The sequence below is a fragment of the Patiria miniata genome, unplaced genomic scaffold (assembly GCF_015706575.1).
Source record: "Patiria miniata isolate m_02_andy unplaced genomic scaffold, ASM1570657v1 HiC_scaffold_22, whole genome shotgun sequence".
Taxonomy (NCBI): domain Eukaryota; kingdom Metazoa; phylum Echinodermata; class Asteroidea; order Valvatida; family Asterinidae; genus Patiria; species Patiria miniata.
In genome coordinates, this window is record NW_024037061.1 from 16,828,734 (window position 1) to 16,847,657 (window position 18,924).

Sequence of the window (18,924 nt, forward strand, 5' to 3'; positions counted from 1 at the left end):
ACCTCAGTCCTATATTTTGTATTTTTTTTACGTTTTGCTTTTTCACAGTTTTGATAACAAATCAGAATACTAAGCACAGGTTTCTATAGTCAAGCTTCAGTCCTTCCTTTGCTTTATCAATCTACCATGGTATACAGAAAATTTGGATTGCTGCATCTCTCTCAGATTTGAGGCATTGTATGTAGAGAAACTGGATTGGCTTGCAGAAACACAAGTAATAATCTCTAATAACATGTAAATATAGTAGTTCCAACGTGGACTTCAGTTTTATTTTCAGTAATTTGACTAGGGTGCTCTTACCTTCTGATGACAGTACAGCTTATATGTGACCGGCTCCACAAAAAAAAGGGTATTATGTCGCAAACAAGTGAAATTGAGTTATATGCATGGTTGGAAAGCCCACAATGTAAGCTTTCATTTGTATATAATAGAGCTCCATAGTCCTGCCCGTTCTGGAGATATGATGTATTTGCATATTAATTACTTCCTTGGAGTTCAAATTACACAACTAAGAAAACAGGCTTTGAAATGTTTTTGAAAGGCTGGTTTTGATGTAGAACAACAGAACGATGCACACAAAATGGTTGTTTTTTCCACTTTGTTTATCAAAATCAACATTTCTGTGAATGAAACCTGAATTTGTAGGTATTAAAGATGTCATTCATGGGTAACAAATGAAAAACACATTTTGACAAAAATGGTTGTGGAGCCGGTCACATATACCTGTCCAATCACTCACGAAACATTGGCTTCATGATGATGGAAACCATGCTTTAGCTCATCAGAGATTATTACCTAATAAGTCTATGTCCGGCTTGAAATTACACACAAGTCTATGTGAAGTGGCTGCAGCCGCTATCATAGACTCCAGTAAATTCAAGCCGTAGCTAAATAATTTGGACATGGCCTTACATGATACAATGTATATCCAGAATTACAAACCAGTTTGTTCCTCTCCGACTGCAGCTGCATCAGGTGAAGCTGTATAAAAACACATGCCAAATTGAGATGTTAATCTTTGGTTGCATTGCTAACTAAACTAAATCAGAAAAAATAATATACTTGCTCTCCGTATTACTGATTTTTTGAATTGGTTTACGGCATGACGAAATCTGCTGTGGTAGTTTAATGGAGATCAGGGAATTTCACGATTGCAAAAAATACCTACATTCATGAAGTCTTATTCGATCTCGTCCTTTGTGATTAACACTATGGGTCCTGTTGTATGGAACAACAGTGTGCTTAACCAGTTCACGTCTGCAAAGGTTTTGCGGTATTCAGAATGATGACTGATAAACACGCAACAAGCCGAGGCTGGAAATATCTGTCTGTGACCCACTCGCAGCGAGCGAGGCCGGAAATAGGGTGTGCTACCTGCAGATTAAAGTGCGCTTAACCGGTTCATGTCGGATTACGTGTATACACGCAAAGGTTTTGTGGTTTTCAGAACAAATGACAGATAAAACGCAACGAGCAAGGCCGGAAATATCTGTCTGCAACCGGCTCACAGTGAGCGAGGCCAAAAATATCAGGGTGTGCTACCCGCGGACTATTGCCTGAACCTGTCTGGCATCAAGTTTCGTGAAAAACGATCCCGCGCCTGGGCCCGTTCAATGTCAAAATAATCCCGGCGCAAAGTGGTTAAACAACACAGTTGCCTTAAGTGCCATGAAAATGTTCAAGGTCCATGCAAAAACTTGTGTTTGCCTCTTTCCTTATTCAGATGCATGCACGTTTTCCTCTTTCCTTATTCGGATGCACGCATGTTTGATAATAAATTTTGACAATGCATTTTTTTATCAAAATCTGTTCACAAATAACTCACCACCAGCATTGTCGTACACATGTAACTTCTTCTCTGGCCTATCTTCCATATCGATGTCTGTGACTTTGTTGTTGCCAGTGTCAGCATTCTCTTCTTTCTTGGTAAGGGCAGCTACTTTCCCCATGAACATGAACACCAGAATGATCGTAGCATCTGCTGTCAGACCGATGGGGATTGCCGGGATGCCAAACTCAGGGTCAAGTAAGTTGAGAACACAGGCCCAGGCAATCAGAATCAAGATGCTGAAGAGACTACTGACTAAGATGGACTTGCCCTCATGGTGGGCATGAGAGGAATCCAGAGCACCAAAGGAGGAGAGGAATGTTACAAGGACCAGGAAGTAGGCATACATCATGAAGATGGTCAGATCGATGTTAGTGATGCTGCATGTTGACATTGAAATGGTCCCACAGGCATCCAGGGGTCCACCTATGGCATCAGGAGGAATCAGGACCAGCCACTCAACCACCAAGAAAACCTCCGGAAGGAGGAAGGCCAGAAACAAGAGAGACTGGGACCAGGAGCCGGCAAAGTCCATATCAACACCTGGCTGTTTACGTGCAAATCGATTAGCCCGGATGCTCTTGACAAGCATCGCAGCATACACCATGCAGTACACAAAACTCACACCAAAACGACGGATGCCACAAATGGCTGGATTGGCCTCAAACATGAATGCCACATTCAGGAGGTACATCAGGATAATCCCAAAGAGAAGCCACACGCTGAGACTGAAAGATGCACTCTGAACCACATAGCTGTGACGTTTGCTGAGAAACAAGATGCCTATCAAAAGTGCCAACACTCCACATAGACCTGACACGGCTAGGACGACGGTTGACCATATGCCATAATCTATCCACTTCCAGACATACATGTACACCTGTACTGAATCACCTCCTTCAGCCACGACAATCGGACCACAAGAACAGCCAGATGGACCTCTTTGAGCTTCCTCAGCAACGGGATTGTACAACTTTATGCCTGTACTCTGAAGATCAAGTTGGTCGTTCTGCCATCTGCCAACCTGAAATAACAAGAACAATTTGTGGTGGTACATGTACAATGTAGTTTCAAAATCTTTGATGGTTTAAACATTTTGAAGAAATATGAAAATAAGTATTTCGTAAAACAGCACCTTAAGTTTTTGGCTTACTGCATACAAGTTTCCATAAAAGTTAATCTAGGCTGATACAGTGCATTTTGATCAGGCTTGTATTTCCGATGTACCATCTCAGCATGACAGCAAATGCTTTGTATTTTTTAATTCAATATGTACCTAACTTGTGTCACTTACAATTAGGAACTGCCCATTCTGTCCATCATACTGGTAGTTTTTGATGCTGTAAGTGGCAGGACCACTGTGTTCGTCAAATGAGAAGGGGTTTCCACCGGCCCCAGACTCCACTGTCACACGACGTATGGCACCTACCCTTTCTCCTGGAGACGAATCAAGAAAACTTTCACACAGTTCATCATTAGAGAAGCCACACTTTGAATCATGGAGTAAGTTGGCACCATGAGCAGCTACATACAATGCATTGACCAGAGGAGAGATTTCTCCGGACAGCTCCTGGAGAGATTCTTGGATTTGATTTCCAAACTGGCAGTTGGATGAACTAGGACAGATATCTTGGAGATAATCTCTGAGATAAGGGTTCCTTGCACTTGCAGCTTCTAGGAGGTCTGAGTCTGCGAAGTAGTCCTGTATTTCTGGAAGGTCTGGTCTTTCTTTGGTCACCAGCAGCATTCCCTTGGCTGAGTTTTCTAGACCAGAAACAAGATTTGGAGAGTCCCACGAGTCAGTTCCCACCCACACAAACCTCTTGCTGAGCTGAAAGTGATCAGCATACAAGAGGCTTCTAGCATCTTCTTCATTGACAAAGGCAACAATGACATTCAGAGAGTGGTCGCTGCTGAAATCATTGATGATCTCTTGGAAGTTCGTGCTATCATCAAGGTAGTGCTGAGCTCCCAGGCAAATGCCTGCCACCTGGGCAGCCATCTGGAATTCTTGATTGTTTGCTAAGCCATATGGAGTCATAGAGTGTACCACTCCTACATACTTCCAGTCAAATTCCTCCAAGATCCCAATGATGGCAGCAACCTCTTCGGCGTATGGAGCAGATGTGGCCAACACAAGGGGATCTTCATTGAGATTAGGACTCAAGGCACTGTAGCTAATCTGAAACAGTTCAATCATAAAACCAGGTCATAGTTGTTGGATTGTGGATATAATGAGAAATGCGTGCTATCATTTATACCCCACTTCTACCATTCTCCCTTTTTATTCGAAAAGGCCAAAAGGCTAAAATCGCTAATGTAAGCACAGGGAAACTGAATGTAAACTGCATTGCTGTCTGACCGTTTAATGGCCAAATATTTCTGGTGGTTGTAGCTTATGGTTTAGTCAGAAAGTATTAGATACTTACCATTGGCAGTTTACTTTGACCAGTTACAAGGTTTGCAATCTCCTCAGCAACATCGGGATTGGATGGACCCAGAACAGCAAATGGTTTTCCTGTACTTTCAAGACTTACAAAATCACCCAAAAGTCCAACAAGCTTCCGTGTTGCAATGGCAGGATTCCCACAAGAGTCCACTACAGTCACACCAAGCTGAACTCCAGGTAGAACTGAAGGGTCTGCGTTCACCTTGTCAAGAGCATACAGGAGTGATTCAAGAGCAAGCGATTCTTCCGGCTTCGGGTCTCCACATGTTACCCCATCTCCAGACTTGCTGAGTTGCATGACGACTGGAAAGTCCAGGTCTCCAGGGATACTGAAGTAGTCCTGGTGAGAGGTGGTATTTGCGTCAGGTGATGTTGGTGGGTTGCATTCCAAGCATAACCCGGTACACACTGATGAGAACATTGGATCAATGATGTCATCAGAGAGGCTGGACAGACCATCGACATCGTCCCAAGAACCAATCTGTTGTCAGATAAACAAACCAAAATGTGACATTGTGGACTATAGTTATTTAATAGAAATTATATGCATGCATAATATCTAGAACATTTCCATTTAAATTGGTACAGAACAGTTTAAGCACCAGTAAGCTGCTTAAGAATTTTAAATGCTTACTGTAAGCATTTAAAATTCTAAAGTGTTCTGAAAGCATTATTCAAGAAAATGTACCTCTTGATACTGAAACATATTGTTCATCTCTGTGAGCTGGTATATGGAATAGAGTGCTGCCCCATCTCCATTTTCATCAAAGCTGACCATCTTCCTTGAGCCAACCGGACTGATGAAAGCAACGTCTTTAAGGTAGTCAAACCAATGCTGGCTGGTGAGATCATAAAGGGCATCACAGGGACCTCCATCAGGACAAGTCTCACCGATGAGGTCAGAAAGGGCCACTGCATAAGCCTGAATAACATTGATGATGTTTTCCATTCCTAGGCTGTTCACATCACTTCTAGACAGCCTTTCCGAACCTAAAAAGAACAATACGTGTGTAAAATCGTGAATCATATCTCCCTGTTTATATTCTCAAAGCATAGATAACATTTCACGTACTGTGCCAAACAGAATTCTTAAAGATAGCGTCCATGATTTGTAATTTGTGCATTATGTTCGTTTGAAGCAACAAAAGTGCTCAAAATCTAAAGAAGGGTGCTGAATAACTAACCAGATGAATTTTCATTAGCTCAGCGAGAAAACAATATTCTAGGATCTCGATTTCAAATCAAAAGTTGCTGAGTCATGTTTTGATTGGGAGACTTTTGAGACGTTGGTGGCAGCAAACACATGTGTCCTTTTCAATTGTTAAGGGCGCATGTTCAATATGATGCAAACAATGGAAAAAGGACCGGTATGTTTGCTGCCACCAGCGTCTCAAAACTTCAAAAGTCTCCCATTGAGCCTGAATTTAGCATCTGAGACACCATCTTACTGAGCTGATTGCAGGTACGCGATTGCGCGCACTGAACCAACGAATTATAGCAACTGCGTGGGTGTGCGTTGTGTCAACGCTTGCATGCGCTTCGCTGAATAAAGGAAAAACAAAAATTTCCAACGATGCGTCTTTAGACGCATCAGTTACTTTTTGGATAGCTGCAAATGATGGACTGTACCTTTAATTAAACCTCTAAATACAGGTAAGCACCCCTCCGCAGTCATCAAGGGATCAAGATGCATGGTGTTAAGTTTCTTGGTCACAATTTAAATTTGAAAGGATATTCTCTGAGTATATGCCTATATGGACTCTCAACTCCAATTTGCAAGTAAGTATGATAACGAAGCTCACCAGTACAAGTTTTGCGATATTCGTCATGACCAGGGAGGTCACACTGAAATTTCTGCATCCAGTATTCATTGAAGTAGGGGTTGGTGCCATCTTGAGTCTCGGGAGTCAACTGGAGGAAGTAGTCTTCAAACTCGGGGATGACTGATGTCTTGGAAAACACTGTCAAAGCACCTATATGCATCATAACAATGTGGTTGCTTAGCTTTTTAAATGAGGAAATGGGATTTGAAGTAAAATGCTGTAGATTAATGGACATACGGATAACACACACAGACAGTTTAAGACTCGGGGCATATGCTTACCAATAGCTTGACTTTCAAAGCCTGGGATGTAGTCAGTCCTTGTACCCCAGGTATCGGATGCAAGAATCTGAAATTGACCTGGATCAATATTCTTGTCAACCATCACTTCAAACAGGGCTTGGGCGTGTTCGTCAGTCAGGAAAAGAACCAATGTTCTTGCATCAGGTTTACCTAGAATGTCATTCAATATTCTGGCAAAATTGGTGGTGGTGGTGGAGACCACGACAAAGGAGTTAGCAATACAGATTCCTTTCTGTACAAAAAAGAATGGGAAATCATTTGAAAATTTTGAGTGGACAGGAAGTTTGCATATGCCTAATAAATTAATTCACTTTTAAGTAATTCAACTTTCTCTTTTATCAACAATGTATATAATGGTTACTGTATGGAGCCTTCAACATTAGTGGTATCTCTTTCACACCACCAAAAAAAGGAGGCACTTCATTTTCTTTGCCTTGCTGTCATATGGAGTAGTGTTTATTCTTACCTCTTTTGCTACCTCCTTAAGAGCCTGAATGCCTCCTTCTCCATAGGCACCCTTGGTGTGGATAGTCTGTATATACGTCAAGCCCAACCTTGCCAACAGATCTGCCATAGCTGCTGCTTGTTTGGTGTCTGAGGGTACTGTACGAAGGAAGTTGCCAAACATGCTTTTGTCACTCAGTGCTGGACTTGTAGCACTGTTGGCCATCAAGGGCACATCTGGGATTTGGAGGACCTTACTCTCTTCGATGGCCTTGCTACTGCTGCCAGAATGCAGCACACCCATGAGGTAGGACTCATCTTCTTGGTTTGGAAACCCTCCACCAAAGCCCCATCCCTGGATCGACCGTAATGCCTCCATCTTAGCAGCAGTCGTGTCCCCACAGATGTCATTCATGGTCAGTGACATCCGCACCCCTGTGAGGAAACTAGCATTGCAGTTTATTTCACGAACTGCAAAGCGGGCTGCCTCTACTTGAGTGAACCTGTTCTCTCGTAAAGCATCACACTGACTTCCATGAAGGTCAAAGAGACCCTCGATGACAAACTCGGTGCGATGATCGGCATCATGACACACAGGGTCGCTGCAGAATCCAAGCCAATACGATGATGATGATGGTACACCAACGATGGGACCATCTGGGCCATAGAATTTCAGCATGTCTGTGTTCAGATCCAGACCTTCATCTGATGTCCAGGATCCAACCTGAGATTAACAATCCACATAATTATCAACTCTTCTGTCATGATCTGATTATGAATAAAACATGTCTTGAATAATACTGTATCCACAAGTACACATGTACGTTTATTGTGACGCAATTTGCCTTGTTACAAGACACAATTTAACCAAGGATACTGCATCAAACTTTGCGAAATTTCTTATCATGGTCAGAACGGAATAATCCGATATGCCTTTTCAATTTAGTATTTCTACATGTTGATGTGTCTCATTTGGGTGTTTTCTTTGAACTCTTGTTTCCCTCAATTGACCCCAAACTAGCATGGGATGAATTGATCAATTTTTAAAAATGCATCCAGTTTGAACGTTTGAATAAATAACTGAGCAAAGTAAACTATTTTCAGGATAAATTAACAATGACCAGGAAAAGGTACAGAGCAAATGGCATCTATGACAAATATTAGGAAAATTGGTTGGAGATTCCCTTTTCCCAGAAAAGCCAAAATGTCTGGTCCTTATACTGTCATTTTCTTCACAATTAACGGAGAAGGCTTATCAGAACAATACCTCATTATATTGATAGGTACCATCCGTCTCAGTGAACTGGGACAGGGAGTATGACGCAGGACCATCTCCATTCTCATCAAAGCTCACTCTCCTCCTTAAACCAACATGACTGACAAAATTGACTGCTTTAAGACGTTCCTGCCATTCCTCTCTCGAGACATCAAAGACGGCGTCGCAGATTTTTCCGTTCGGGCAGGTGTCGTTAATCAGTTTGGACAGGGCAATTGCGTACACGTAAACAGAATTGATGAAATATTCCGTTCCTATGCTGCTAATCTCACTGCGTGACAGCATCTCTGAACCTGATAGACAAGTAAATGTTTTTAATGTGGTCTTCAAATATTGTGCAGCATGACAATTATAAACAATCACAGTGCTATTTATATGCCAAAAGTGTAAGTATTGTCTGTGCACCTAAATAACACAACACTCGTAGGTGAAACCACTGCTTTATATTGCAGACACAGGTGAAATGTCTTCCAGTAACCTCTCTTCATTGGTTCTCCTGATCATACTATAAGACAATCCACATACTCCACTGCCTATTCATATCCTTTCGCTGTCTGAGTTCATAAGGCTAGTACTAAATATTCTTCCAGTTTTCCCCTCTTCCTGTCTGATATCATGATATCAAAAAAAATCAATCCTTCGCAGTTCAAGCGGTGTGCATAGATACCAAACTACCAAGGTTTGGGAAACAATTCACGAGTGGGGATTGTTTACTTAAACTTTTACAAGCTCGACTTCATGTGCATGCTTAAACAAGAGAAATGAATAATTGTCCAGCATCGCTGAAGACATGGACGCTGGTTACTGGTAGATCAGTGGTGTTCAGGCAAACATACTGTTGGTAACTCCGGCAAAATCTCCCATGGAGTGAGATAAATTCACTAAGGATCGATGTAAGTCATTTTTCTAGAATGGGTGTTCCTTCACACGAATGCATTTTTATACGATTTCCCAAGCATGAGAATTGAGAAATCTTACAAAAATGTTGAGTGGCCCCTTGTCTTGTGTTTGGACCATACCCGTTGAAATATTTTTACATGGACAAATAGTAAAGAATGTACCTCAGTGATGTGTCAGAACAGATGTTACCTAATAGTCTCATGAAAACGTGACAGGGTTTGTGAACCAAATGAAAACTTGAAATAGGTTGTGTACTAAAATGACAATTTGTAAGTACTGCGCTGTTTTTCCAATTGTTATCCTTCTCGAATATTTCTGGACAATTTTATACCTGTACAGTTGCGGCTAAATAGTGGTCGTTGTCCAGGAAGGTTGCACTCAAATGTCCGCATCCAGAAGTCTTTGAAGTAGGGATTGTAAGCAGTGTCAGGAGTCTGGCTGAGAAAGTAATCCTCGAATTCTGGAACCCTTGTAGATTTGAAGTTCACTGTCAAGGCTCCTGGGAATATTTACAAAAACTTATTATGTGCTGATAATGAACAAGGTGGCGCCTCACCCATGGGCGTCGCGAGGGGGGGGGGGGGGCAAGGGGGGGGGGCACTTGCCCCCCCCCCCCCGGAAAAGCAACACACAAAAAAAAAAGGAAGAAAAAAGAAAAAAAGAAAAAAAAAAGAGGCGCGAAGACAAAGTAGTGTAAATGTAATGAGTTTGGGGGGAGGCAAAATGTCCCTGCCCCCCCTAAAACTGATAAATCGAAAATGTGTTGAGAAATACAAGAATTTTTTGGCAAAAATGTTTTTGCCCCCCTCTAGAAAAAATCCTGGCGACGCCCATGGCCTCACCCGCTACCTGCTTTGTATATACATTTTGTACGCACAAAAGTTGCAGCAGTCTAAAGTAACTTTGACAGAGAATGTCAAGTGCATAACCCATGGTTGTACTCAAGGTACTTGGATGGATTCACAAGTACTTCATATCCACATGTAATGGGTATGAACATTTAAAAAAGGAAATGGCTTTTTCATAGTTGGCAGCTTTGGAGTTAAATAGGGACTGGATGACTTGTAATTCACTTCTGATGGGCTTGTAATCACTCTTGATCCATCATAAGTACCCCAAGTACAACAGCGGTGTAACCGTACCTTTGGCTGGCCCTTCCGAGCCAGGGATGTAGTCCATCCTGGTTCCCCATACATCTGAACCAATGAACTGGAATCGTCCTGCGCTGACATTCATGGCAATCAACTGCTGAAACAATGATCTAGCATGAGCAGTGTTCAAGATAACAACAATCGTCTTGGCCTTGGGCTTAGCCAAGAGGTCACGGGCAAGTTGGGCATAATCAGTTTCATCATCCACTCTGAAGGAATTGGCGATGCAGATGCCTGCCTGAAGGTATAAAACAAATAAAACATGAACTCGTGATCAACATTCACTAATGATGTATACCTTAAAGATATCTCAGAAAAAATGGATTAAAAATAGAATGTTAAGTTCGTCACACTTCTCATTTTTCAGCTTTATAGAGATTAGGGGTCTACTTTTTTGCCGTCCCACCAACAATTTGTGTTAACAAGAAGCCTTCTATGGTAGAATGGTACATTGAAGTGGTAGTTTTGCATGCACACCTTGGAATCTTTTACCAGAAGTGGGGTTCTGAAAAGAGGATTCTGAATAAGGACAGAAAAGAGGACAAATTTCTGACCACCATTTCTTCAAATTGGAACACTTTACTTCGATGGTACACCCACAAACTATCAATCCCTCAATATATTAGGGTTTTCAATACTCCTTTGCTTTTGGCCTTACCTGATCCGTTAACTCTTTCATAGCCTCGATAGCACCATCCCCATAAGTACCCTTTGTGTTGATTGTCTGAACATACGTCCAGCCCAGACTGGACATAAGATCCACGATTGCTGCAGCTTGCCCGAGATCCGATGGATTGGTGCGCAGAAAGTTGCCATATTCATCTTTGTTACTCAGTAATGGAGTTGAAGCTGTGTTGTCAATCACTGGCACATCGGCTATCTGTAGATTCGTAGATGTTACAATGGCTGATGCACTGAAGGCATTATGCAGTACACCCAGGAGGTGGGTATCATCTTGTGCTGGAAACCCTCCATCAAAGTTCCACCTCTGGATCAGATCCAGAGAGGCCTTCCCAATTCCTTTCAGGTCCCCACATATCTGATTGGCCGTCAAGGAAAGATGGACATATGGCAGCAAATTTGGATCCTCATTGATTTGGTGAACTGCATAGAAAACTGCTTCCCACTCAGTGTACCCGGAAAAGCTAAAGACTGTACACCCATCTAGGTAAATACCAAACAGATTCTCTATAACAAAATTAGTGATTTCCTGGCACCTGGGGTCAAAACATGAGCCCTCCGTGCAGACTGAAGTGGGAGGACCAACAGGGGTGTCTCCTTGGCCATAGAACTCCACCTGGTCATTGTTGAGTGTCAGACCCTGATCTGTTGTCCACTCACCAACCTTACAGAAATAAAGCGGAAAAAAATATATTACAACAGATAATCACAAGTTTGTGCACAAAACTGCTCCTCAGATCACCCTGGTCATGGTACTTTATGAGTGCTAATATACATCTTAGGAAAGTTTATGGTAAATTTAAATTGCATGTAGGTACCTTTTGAAAGGAGTAGGTGTTTGGTGTACCAGTGCTCTTGAACTGTAGAACCTCGTAAAACTGATTTGCCGGGTCAGCATTTTCATCACTAAATGATATGGCGCGACCCTCGATTCCTGTGAAGTTTACCTGTCTGATGTAGTCAATGAATTCAGATCCTGCAAATCAAAAGAGTAGAATGAAGCCTGATTTTAAAAGTGATTCCTTTCCCACATCTGTTTTCCTGACGGACTCTCATTGTCATCACCCAATCCTCCTCTATTCTCTCATTAAGTCTGTTGTGTTTATTATTACCTTGGATATTAGCCAATGCCTCACACATTCCTTGCTGGCCTCCACACTTATCCTGATGAGCCAAGGAGAATGCAGACATGTAAGCGTGAATCACATCAATCAGCTGCCCAGTGGGACTGTAGTTGAACACGGTGTTCGGGTACCACTGTGCAAGCCACGTCTTGTACATGGCGTTCGTGTCAACGAATGGCGACAATGTGAAGAGACTTCGAGCAGCCCTGGCATTCCCTGGGATCGTTGCGAAGTCGACGTACAGTGGTGCGTCACCAGAGAGCCACGTAATGTCGTAGGCAGCCCCTTGTATGCGCTCTACGGCCAAGAACAGCCCATGGATGTTCTCCGGTAGGGCCCAGAGGATGACCACTGAAGAGAGAAAAGGAGAAGTGTACATCAAGTTGGTGCACCTTGCCTGAGGAACTAATTTCATCTTTGTGAAAGCTTGATACGGGTCATTATCTCAGGGTTATAATTCCATTTCTCCTGATTGTCCACTCACCTCACCCGTCACCTCTAAGAGTTTAAGTACATTAGGTTTTAGGAAACATAGATTCAATAAAATCAAGCAGTTTGATTTAATGAAATTAAGAAAATTGGATTTAACAAAATCCGGGGAGTCAAAATGGCACATGATACTTTCCACGCCTTCCATCTCTGTGTATTAAACCTTGCTCAAATTTATTGGTTCTGCTCTCACTTGAACAACTGGGCATTTCATTACCGTCTGTCTTTAAATCTTTGGATAGGGGAACTTCAGAATTGTCTATCAAAAGTGCATCTAGTCAATGCAGTTATTTTTTTGGAGACTGCAAGCAAAAAGAAAGGATTTATAACTGATGAAACATACCAGTGAAATTTCGTTGGATCAGATGATTCACTATGGCATCGTAGGCGCTATCACTTGTCTCTCCAGCACCAACTGAAATGGGCTCAGTGAGGCAAAACCCAGCCTCTTTGATGCTCTCTGTCACAGCTTGTAGTCCACTCATTCCATAGCTGTCATCACCGTGGACTATTGCTGAGTAGGTCCAGTTGTAACTCTTCATAATGGTCACCAGGGCCTGTTTAAGTAAAAAACAATTCACCACAGGATGGACGATGATAGTAGCTAAGGCTTATGAAGAAGAGATGACACAGGCTAATAGACTGAATGTTTTGTTCAGGCTGATGATTTTTGACATATTGTTGTTTGATTTGAAACTTTCAATAAGTTGTTTGTGATTGTTTCAACAAAGGTAGCTTTCACGTTGTATTTGATTGTTCTATTGAAAGTATTTATAGGCTACTTGAAAGAAGTGGTGTTTTATAGTTCTCCCTGAGTTGTACCAAGTAAACATAGATGATTGGCTAGATCTACACATAATTTCTTTTGTCCCAAGAAAACGAAAGCTTTCTTCGTCTTAGCGGAGACTGAAAATGACATTAAGAAGCCTGAATCTTGAGAAGCGGTCATACCTTGACAGCGGCATTGTCAGGAGGAACAATCCGGAAGAAGTTGGGATATTTCTCCGAATCACTCAGTGAATTGGATGTTGAAGTGAAAGAAATCACCGGTATGTCAAGTGGTTGTAGAAGAGCCGATAAGGGCTCACTCCATGAATTGTACCTGAATCCAACGACACCTGAAAAGAGACAAGTTTTGGTAAAGGAGTAGATAGAATGGATTCTACACAGTGAGGCAACCAATTTGTAGATACGTGGTATTTAGCTAGTGTTACAAATTATGGCAAGTTCCGGACGAGTCACTGGCTCACCATTAGTTTGCAGTGGCTTAACTGAGCTCAGTGGACCGATCCAGTAAGCACCGCCCCATGGTGTTCCGACCAATCACAGCCGTGATTTATGTCCAACATGCGTGCACAAAAGTCCGATGTGCGTGCATGCTAGTATGATGCGCGCGGCAGGAAAATGCATTGTGGCATTGGAGGGGAGCACGTGTTAATTTGCCCAGTGCTCAGTGGGCGGGACTTACTGGATCGATCCATTCAAGAGGCGTGGTGCACATGTCAACTTTGGCAATTGTTTGTGTGAAGTGGAACAGTTTGTCATGCATGACCAAAAAATTATAGTTGCAGAAAATAAAGGATCTTCGAGCATAGGCTTGAAAGACCTCCCAGTGCCAATACATGAACCAAATAGGTATCAAAATTTAAGAAGGAAAGAAAGAAGGGAATTACTTTGTGTGTTCCACTTACCCAGTCGCAGTGTTTTGTTTGTACACACCGTTCCATTTGCGAAGATATCGTTATACCTCTCATTGGCAAAGCGAACCGTACTGTATTCACCCAATTGGAATGTTTCACACAAGTCATAGATCTCAAGACCTGATTAAAATGAAAGGGACGTTAATTTGAGATGTTATTCACTTTGGAAAAAATGATGTTTCAGTAAGTGAAGTATCACCATGATAAAATATCATGTTTTATATTTACTGTTTAAGTTGTATACATTGACCTTCAAGGAACAGGACCACTTTCCTGGTTATGAGACACATCTAAGGAATGGCCAGTTTAGCCACAAGGTCCGCGTGGGTGGATGCTGGGCTGCACCGGAAGGCCGCAGTGATTCAGCCCACAGACTTATAAGGAAATCCGATTGTTCTATTAATTTGCCTAGCCCTGCCCCAGATACAAGTTGACCAAACACCTTCAATTCTGTATTATTAATATTCAATAGTTAGTGAGCGATTCCTAATAAGGCAAGAAACCTGTAAGATAGCTGTAAGATTGGAATGTTCATTTACTATAAAAACCCAGTAGAATCTAGGAATCAGACAGAGAGCGTCACAGCCAACCGAATAAACCACATCATCCCAAGTACCACTTCGTCTCTTACTGTCTTACTTTGTCTATATAACCTCACGGGTTATAGAAGGAATAGCCTGTCAGTTAAATAAAAACCAAAAATGTCATTAAACACTGGCAATTCATTGGCATTGTATTGTTTAATTTCACAACTTCTACCGTATGGAAACTAATAGATAATGTGTTTTCTTCATGAAGAAAAAATCTGAAGTGCACTACATACAGTATGCAGTCTTTTCATCTGTTATAGGTTTCAAACTTGAAGGGAAGTTGAGATTATTGTTCCACTTACTAACCACGCCAATACAGCACTACTTGCCTATATTATGTTTGAGAAGAAGCTTAAAGATGCTGTCTTTTGTGCATCAATTGAGATACAGCCCTTTGCTTCAATCCGGACTTGTGCTCTCTTCAACTAATCACTTACCGACACTCAGCCCAGGTAGTTGGATGGAGTCAGGCCAGTTGTCAGTAGCTGCAACAGCAGCTTTCATGGACAGTGAACCATAACCGGTCTCAGCACTGAAGTTACACAGAGCACCGCTAGTCGTATCCTGGCTGGCCTCATGTAAACTCAGCATGAGACCAAGGGTCAGATCTGCACCAGGTTTGGTGACGATGGGTGTATATCCCTGTATGACCGGGCATTGCTGGGATGAGATTGGCATCACCGTCACCATGGATACAAGGAGGATGGCGATGACGTGGTGAGGTGCCATCTTTGTATGATGGATGAGAGTCCTCTTCCTGATACTAAAGAACAAAGTAACAAGCTTTTATTTAAAAGTAGCCATCTGTAATTGCTCCAGGAGATTACGTATCCTTATTGCAGGTAAACTTTTGGCGAAAGAAAGAACTGTTGTTTGAACTGCAATACGGGGTGAGAAGAGAGAAAAGATGTAACAGTAATACAGAACTGATATTTATATCTTGCACGAACAAGTTGAACCAGCATCATGGTTAAAAGAAAGTGTATTGAGAAAACTCACTGTCAAGCCAATAAAATAAGTGATTGTTTTGGTGACCTTCAGTTTTACATGGGTAGGCATATTGAAAATAGTGTTATTATTTCACAACAGTCTGAATGCAGTACTAAAAAGTACTAAATAAATATTTAACAATGAACTTAATTTTAGATTGTATGAGTGGTGGAATTATGTATGGCTAGATGATAGGCACCCTAAGTGAAATGTTTTCCCAATGATAATAATACCAGAAAACGAAAATCTCAGTTGCCCTTCTTTTACGCCTTTAGCCCGGTTCATAATCTGCGCGAAAGCGAAAGCGAACGCGAATTTGTGGCGTCGTGGCAATTCCGCTCCTTAGACATCCCTATGGAATTTTGTACGATCAGTTTTGTTTGTCTAAGATTTTGCGCGTTGGCCGCGTCCATTTTGTCTATCTTGCAATTGGACAATATTCTACAAGCTGCGTTGACGATTCTATCGCAATGGGTAAATTGCACGGAAAAAAGGCGTAAAAGAAGGGCAACTGAGATTTTCGTTTTCACGAAGAGCCACATTATCTTTGTTACATTCTCAGCTGCACGCGCGTCCACACGCGTGCCCATGGAAAAACACATGTATTGAAAAAAAGGCAAAAGTGTAGGAAACTTGAATTTTCGTTTTCACGAAGAGACACATACCTTTACTAATTAATTTTCACTAATTAACTATTGTATTAAATCTTATTACTGGGTTCACATAGAAAAGTCGGCTTTTACAGAATCATGTCAAGGTTTCCTTACTGCAAGATGTTGTTGCAAAGTAGTATTTAAAAAGGAGAAACTTCTTTTACGATTATATCGAAATCACTTTTTCTTCAAAATCCACATTATGTAGGTCTTCGTGTAATTTGTAAACGGTGACTGGTCCTTTTCAGCACCACGGAAAACTCAGCACCATTCACTCCTTTTAGTTTAATAATCTACATGGCCCAACAATGACTTGGCTGCCCTGCGCAAATCTGAACTTTCAAACTGATGTGAATACGAAATGGGTCTCGTTCAACTCAACTCTGTTAAAGTTGGTTTTACATTTGAATACACACAAACGTTTTAGATCAACCATGACAGGTGACCTGCAACAAACAAGGGCTTTAGCAATGGGCTGCATTTCCAGTTGAGTTGGCAGCGGCGAGACAGAATTAAACTGTATAGCTATAGCTGTAGCTGTGGGCCGAGACAACAATATGGGCGGCCTGGTAGTGGATGCGTGGTAAAGCCCAGTTCAAAATGAAAAGTGTTTTTAAAACCCAATCCAGGTTGTAAATTTCACTAATCCTAAAATAAATTTCTCTTTTTCCCAGCAGCGGGGGAAAAAGAGAGACGACACACTAAGCATTTATATAAAAAGAACTGTCATTTACATTCATGGCTTAATTGTCTAAAATGTTCTTCTATTTAATTTTAAAATGTTTAAACCTAATATTATATGCTATTTTCCTCATTGTGCGGTATTGGTTGCTCCATTGTGGCTTTTTTGCTTCATGGGGTGAAGATTGGGTCTCGGAGAGGGAGCTTTGGCTGGCTCAAAGAGGGTTTATCTGTCGGGAGGAGGGAGGAGGGGAAGCAGGTATTTTTCCTTGCATGATTTCACTACTTTTGGCAGCTCAAGGGGGGGGGGGTAGACAAGTGCACCCTATCCCCAGCAGGTTCGTATTGACGTATTGGGAAAACCTTTGGGCGTGGAAAATCCAGTGGTGTTGGTAACAGCTAAGACGCATGAACCAAATACAGTCGGCTCCCATTATAGCAAAAACGGCTAGAACGAAATACCGGTTATTACAAACAAATATCTTCGGTCCCGCCAAAATTGTGCACATGTCTATGGGGAAAATTTCGCTTAAGACGAAAACGGACAGTACGAAATTCCTGTTACAGCGAAAGGTTTTGACGACCCGGTTGCGTAAAAATGCATTGTTAGCGACCCATTTATAACGAAAGGTAATCTTGGCTCACGGCTTTTTCGTAAAAGAAATGCATTTGTTCGTGAAACAACATTAAACTTCCCTTCCCCATGATGATGCTAGGGAAGCTGAGACGAATCAATTCAGTGGCATCCGGGGTTTTTTTCAAAACGGGGTCGCTGATGAGTCGAAGTGGCAAATTTTTCGGGGAGGGGTGCTGCTATGCAGGGGTCAACAAATATAGACATCTGTGAATCGAGTTGGCATTATTGTAATATGTTATTTCATGAGCTTTAAGGAAAGTTTAGCTTTTGTTCCAGATTGTATAGGACTGAATCTTTAAAGTCATCAATTGACCTATCGCCGGAATTTGTGTACGCTAAGTTTTGTTTGTCTCAGAATGTTGCGCGTTCCGCGTCCATTTGTATTATCATGTAATTAGACAATATTTCACCAGCTCAAATCTGTTCACAAACTAGAAGTTTTCAAATTATATTTGAAGGTTTGCCTGATGAAGAGAGCACTTTATAAGAGTAGGTTCGTAGTGCAACCATTAAGCTTACTCTTTATAAGTAAGTTAAACTCTCAAACTTAAGTTGACAAAGTTCAATCTTGACTTTAACCAAAAGGTGTTGCATTCCCCAACTTCACGCGTGTATGATAAGCTTAAAGTGTCTGCACTATCGTTTTAAACCTCAACTCTTAACTTTTAAAGTATTACTTTATACCAGGACCGATTTATTTTCAAGGATCCTGATGGCACAGGTTTCTATATCCAGTCTAGTTTCCAAATGTTGGCCATTCTATCTAAATGTCACAGTTAAACTTGATTTTTGCAACTTTCTAATTCTTCCCAAAGATCTAGTCCAGTCACAAGTTTCCATACCCGGTATAGTTTGAACATTCTGCCATTTAATCCAAAACTCAAAGTTAAACTCCCTTTTCTTTAACTGCGCAGACCCCCCCCCCCCCCCCCCCCCGTCCATAAAAAAAATACTTCAAGTTTGCAAAAGTTTAATCAATACATCAAGACTCACCAGGCAGCTTTCTGACTCCCTAGAGACACTGTTCACCTCTGGATCACTTCACTGGACAGTCCGCGGACTTAATTTTTCTGGACTTTTTATATCTGAATTGAACTAAACGTGTGATCAGTCATTCGGAACAAGGTTGCACAACTTATTACAGGGTCAAATAAACAAGCTGATGGGACGATACTAACCTTGTTCCCCATGGGTACGATCTTGCTG

General features: G+C 41.7%; 1 protein-coding gene across 1 annotated transcript; it reads right to left on the minus strand.

Moving 5' to 3' along the window:
* Positions 1 to 655: 655 nt before the first annotated feature.
* Positions 656 to 18,764, minus strand: LOC119730772. Its single transcript, XM_038203800.1, has 19 exons — positions 18,712 to 18,764; positions 15,195 to 15,520; positions 14,159 to 14,287; positions 13,419 to 13,585; positions 12,811 to 13,024; positions 11,967 to 12,329; positions 11,673 to 11,830; positions 10,832 to 11,518; positions 10,165 to 10,411; positions 9,354 to 9,521; positions 8,114 to 8,415; positions 6,869 to 7,570; positions 6,382 to 6,634; positions 6,080 to 6,250; positions 4,966 to 5,267; positions 4,258 to 4,758; positions 3,123 to 4,010; positions 1,826 to 2,852; positions 656 to 981 (listed from the first exon to the last, which is right to left on the minus strand). Exons 2-19 carry the CDS (start codon positions 15,484 to 15,486, stop codon positions 935 to 937), a joined length of 6,618 nt encoding a protein of 2,205 aa, XP_038059728.1. The 5' UTR covers positions 15,487 to 15,520; positions 18,712 to 18,764; the 3' UTR covers positions 656 to 934.
* Positions 18,765 to 18,924: the final 160 nt, after the last annotated feature.

Bases quoted from the DNA above. Each gene is read 5' to 3' on its own strand.
- LOC119730772 (XM_038203800.1), bottom strand. From the start codon at position 15,486: ATGGCACCTCACCACGTCATCGCCATCCTCCTTGTATCCATGGTGACG. The intron at 14,288-15,194 runs GTAAGTGATTAG...CATTTTAATCAG, and splicing joins ACTACCTGGGCTGAGTGTCG to GTCTTGAGATCTATGACTTG. The intron at 11,831-11,966 runs GTAATAATAAAC...TTTGATTTGCAG, and splicing joins GGCATTGGCTAATATCCAAG to GATCTGAATTCATTGACTAC.